This window comes from Endocarpon pusillum (genome assembly GCF_000464535.1).
Source record: "Endocarpon pusillum Z07020 unplaced genomic scaffold scaffold1533, whole genome shotgun sequence".
Lineage (NCBI taxonomy): Eukaryota > Fungi > Ascomycota > Eurotiomycetes > Verrucariales > Verrucariaceae > Endocarpon > Endocarpon pusillum.
This window is the reverse complement of record NW_006916030.1, coordinates 4959-9566: the sequence shown is the minus strand read 5'-3', so window position 1 is coordinate 9566 and position 4608 is coordinate 4959. Positions and strand designations below refer to the sequence as shown.

Genomic DNA, 4608 nt, shown 5'->3' with positions numbered 1-4608 from the left:
CCGAAGCCTGATGAGAACGGCGGTGGATTGTAGCCGTGCTGAAGCTGTTAGCCTTGGTTTCATGCCTCTGGTCGATGCCTACAAGCCCTGTATTTTCCCAAAGATCCTTACGATCTGTTGAGATTGCATTGCGTCGGTGCAAAGCTAGCGATACGAAAGCAGAAAGCAGAAAGCAGAAAGCAGAAGCAGGATCTCTTGTTCATGCACATCGAGCTAGATACCAGTTGTCTAATCGCTGCCTCGATGTGCAGGCGACCAATGGTGTCGCCGTCACTGACATCACACTCAACGCTCCTATGTTAATTATACTTCTTCATTAAGATTTGCTTACGTCTGAATTCCCAGGGTTTACCACCCGTGGTTGGTAATTTGGTTTTAGAATATAAAGTAGTACTCCACTACTTTCGTAATACTTTGATGTCATTTGTTTCGCACTGTATGGATCTAGCTAAAAAACGCATGAGCTTAACAATTTTCATCTACGAATCTATATTGTGGCATTAATCAATGTTTATGATGCTTACATGTCTAGAGCCACAATAACACAGCGTAGTGTACATGTTACTTGACGCCTGCGAGCCCGATTAGACGATTGTCAGATGCGACCGAACTTGCACTATATTGTACTTGCATTTTTCTCTAAGTGGTTTTGATCACCCCATTATAGTCGCCCAGCAAAACATCCCAAGCCGAGCTCCTGTTGAGTCATCATCGTTACCTCCGACAACAACGGTCGCTGTGCTGCTGTGCCCTGGCATAGACGTCCGGAGACGTCCCGGACCCTGCTCGCCGTGCATCAACGGATTAAGGGCTTGCATGGGGCTCACAGGATACCCAGGGGGTCTGCCACGAGTAAGGTCGACTCTTGATACGTGAAACTGACTAACGTTGCATTCACATTCACCAGCGTGTGCAGAAAGTCCGGGCACAGATCATTAGTATTAAAGAAGCAGAAGGGCTATTAGAAGAGCTGACAATCATCACATCGAAACCTTTTAACGTTAGAATGACCGTTGTGGGCAGTATCGGCCCAGGCGTGTCAAATGGGGTGTCATCATGTCTAGAAAATCTATACATAGCTCAGATGAAATGACTTCCCAGACACCAAGGCTCACAACGTCATGCGGCTGAATTAAGGACACCTAGACCCCGTACTGCGTATTTGGTACTTGGTACTTGGTTCCCACTGCCACTGAACGAGCGACGCATAGCACCTGGAATGGTTAGTAGATTCAGAAGCTCAGCCAATAGCAAGCTGACTCGCCGACCGCAGCGCAGACCCCAACACCTCCAGTGAGCCCTGACTACAGGTTGGTGAGTCATTTAAAACCTCCTGTGTTATATATAAGAAAGTGGCAAGTACATAGTGCTCGGACTGAACAGCAGCAATCACGTCCTCGTAAGAGAACGGCCAATAGAAAACCATTACCCAACCAAGGCGCCACCTAGCGCAACATGGAATTCTCGCCCGAGATCCCCCAACCCATCCGAACTTCCGCAGAGACTCGCACACTACAAGTCGACTTCTCATGGAAGAAACTCGGAGCTCTTATTAGCGAATACAACAACCCACAATCTGACCCGATCTACATTGTTGACTTGAAACGGCTCAAGGCGCCACACCTTATCTTCAAATCAGCAAGCGATGACTCCGCCATCGGGACCGGCACTCTCCACGCCATCTCTATAGACGCCGACTACGAAGTGCACGCCCAAAAAGGCAGCCTAAAAGCTCGAAAGCGTTTCAGAACCGAGTACACCTACCTCTCACGTGCGTTCTCTGACAACGACTCTCCTGTAACCATGACATGGACCGGCAGCTGCGGCTTGAGGACATGGGACTTCGTCTGTGTGGACGAGCAGCAGCTGCCAGTGGCAAAGTTTACAGCCTATCTATGGGCCATGAAGCAGATGGGCAAGATTGAGTTCCTGGGTCCACACGCCGACAGCGACGCGGTGAGAGACGAGATTGTGGTCACGGGGCTGACGCTGTTATATTGTATGCTGCTACGTACGAATAGCATTTTGTCCTTCTTTGGTGCTGTATTCTCCCGACCAGGGCACGATAAAGGTGTAAGACCTGAATCACAGCAGTTCTTGGGGGATAATGATCGGGCAAATGCACAAGCCAACCTGATAGGGCGTTCAAGTGAAACGCAAGATATCGGATGATGCAGGGGTGGATCTCCGGGCTTAAAATATATGAAGTTTTCGAGCAACTTTGAGAATGAGAGGATAGATTTTATGTTGGATTAGTGCCCTGCTAGGCATTAGTTATGCCCAGCCCTGCGTCCACGTGACTTCCCCCACCCGCACACAGTCAGTTGGACTAACTAGCCACTTTCTCCTTCGGAGATGGTTTCTGCAGTTGAAACATCCATCTCATCCATTCCATCAGTGATGTCAAACGCTGTAGTACAAGGAGAGCACATTTAGCTCACAGATCTTGGGTCACATGAAAATTTCTGGGAACAAAGAGACAAATGAACGAACAATCAGGATCACAGCGTCAACAAGGGTGGTAAAAGGATAAATCCAACTCAGCCGTATTCGGTACGCTTGGATCGACGCTGCAAATTGCAAAATCCAATCACGAAGGGACCACAGGCAGATACCTCAAGGGGTTCGACACTGTATTATCCGAGAGGCACGTCAAACTGTTACACGAGACGCTGTCAAGGGTGGCAGGCCAAGCACTCATGCAGCTGAATACAGGATATTCCAAGCTTCGAGGCTTTCTCGTAAGGATTGGAGCGGTGGGAAAGGAGTCGTGCGAGTACCGCCAAGGGAAGGAAGACACGCGACTCTTCCTGCTTCACTGTGGACAATATCAGAATTCCGGGGCTGACATGGTCAAGGAGGCCAAGGATCCCTACCGGGATCATTTGTATTGGGAGCCTAATGTGTCCATGGTCAGAACCCGTGATCAGGCTTGCGTCGAGGACAGGTAGGTTGAGCACAGAGCCTCGTACTTCCCATGCCATGTAGGAACCTCACAGGGACAAGGGACTCTTGACTTTGAGGTAAGCGCAGGTACGTAGTGTATCTGGAATGGGCTGCGGACTGAATCATAGATCCACCGTGGTTGAGAATGGAATGGGGAAGCAAGGGCTAGCTAGGAGTGGGGCCAGTACGTAGAAATATCCCTGAATACTCCAGCTAATAGGATAAATCAGTCACTCGGTCAGTCGGAGCAGCACCATGGCGAGGAAAGCATTGACTATACAAAGCGTCTGATCGTGTGGGTATGGAAAGATATCAAGTGAGCTAGCAACAGAGATCTTTGGCATGTGCATGCTGGTAGAGTCTTGACAGTAATGAAATCCATTCGTCAGCGCACGCTCTTTGGATTCCTGTTCCCCTAGCCAAAGCCTTCCGATCAGCTCCTTTACCCCTATCACTCAATTTCATCTAGAGTTTGAGATTCTCAATCTTCTCCTCATCGTGCTTCCTGCCAAATGCGTTGAACTGGACGTCTAGGAAGATGAAGCACGCGATATCTCCGAGAATCTGCCCTTGCGATGGTGAGGAGAGAAGGTTTGGGCGTGTGTAGCGGTACTAGGCGCATTTCCACACATGGTGGAGCTTGTCAGGTATGGAAGCCGTCCACCTCGATCTTCGTGGAGTCGAGCCCGTGCGATGTGTCAGTCACCTCGAGCGCCTTGTCTATGTCAGAAGCCATGTTTTTTGATTGGCTATAACGGTTATCCGGAGGAGTACAGGAACTTGACGAGAGAGAGAAGATGTGTTGATAAGCTCAAATTTCGAGGAGGCAAACTCAGACTCTAGGCAGAGAGTGACGGTAAAGGGGGAAGTAACAACGCAACTTCACTAGGTCCTCATACCGATATTGGACCTCTTTATATGTGTCTGAAACAACAGCCGCTGGATGCCACAATACCCACAAGACAGCGGTATCAGACTCGGTCACAGATGCTGTTGTCAGTATCCCAGCAGCGGACCAAAGTGGAGCAAGCATGTGTGTAGTCGACCGCGGCTGGGCTGGATTATTAAGAACTGACAAAGCTCTAGTACCAATACCTGGCGTCCTCTATCATGGTTCCATAGCACATCTCCTGGCTAACCATGCTCCAAGTGGGTGAGACGGTATCCCATGTGTTGGGCACAGAAGTGACCAAAGCCCCTTCTTCTTCGCCGAGAACGCGAGCTAGAGACCTCCATCCTTTTTAGTCCTCCTTTGTTAGACGTTGTAAGACAACACGAAGTTGGCTCTTGACGCTGCTATGCGCAGTTGATTAAAAGCGGTATTCAATTGATCTGCTTGGACCGCTAATGGCAGCCCTGAAACATCTGCCCAGCATTCACACCAGGCTTTCTCGATTTGCGCTCTTCTGGCAACGTTGATGGTCGCAGCCCAGGCACCTATAAGACAAAGTGGTATCCATCCAGCCCCTATTGGTTTCCATAGGGAGCCTTCCAGTGAGAGGTTGATGATTCCTTGGGAAAGATGCGACGATTCCTTCTCCAGTACCACATCGTGAGGGTTGTAAGCGTGAAGGATGCCATTAAGTATAATTTCAAAGGTGAGAAAGAGCGCGTATGCTCTTTGGTAGAAGGCATGCAAACGGAGCGGAGGGACTCGGATCT

At 49.4% G+C, this 4608-nt stretch overlaps 2 protein-coding genes across 2 annotated transcripts in view; one reads left to right on the top strand and one right to left on the bottom strand.

Moving 5' to 3' along the window:
* Nucleotides 1-1455: 1455 nt before the first annotated feature.
* On the top strand, nucleotides 1456-2172 carry EPUS_03795 (uncharacterized protein; the record flags this gene model as incomplete). The annotated part of the gene is made up of 1 exon (XM_007802102.1): nucleotides 1456-2172. The coding sequence occupies one exon, from the start codon at nucleotides 1456-1458 to the stop codon at nucleotides 2170-2172; it is 717 nt and encodes a 238-aa protein (XP_007800293.1).
* A 2029-nt stretch (nucleotides 2173-4201) lies between these two features.
* The window catches only part of EPUS_03794 (uncharacterized protein), a gene marked incomplete at both ends in the record, with an annotated part of 1341 nt that continues 934 nt past the window's right edge, over nucleotides 4202-4608 (bottom strand). The window contains one exon of the mRNA XM_007802101.1: nucleotides 4202-4608. This exon is cut by the window's right edge and continues 319 nt beyond it. Within this exon, the coding sequence (XP_007800292.1) occupies nucleotides 4202-4608 (407 nt within the window).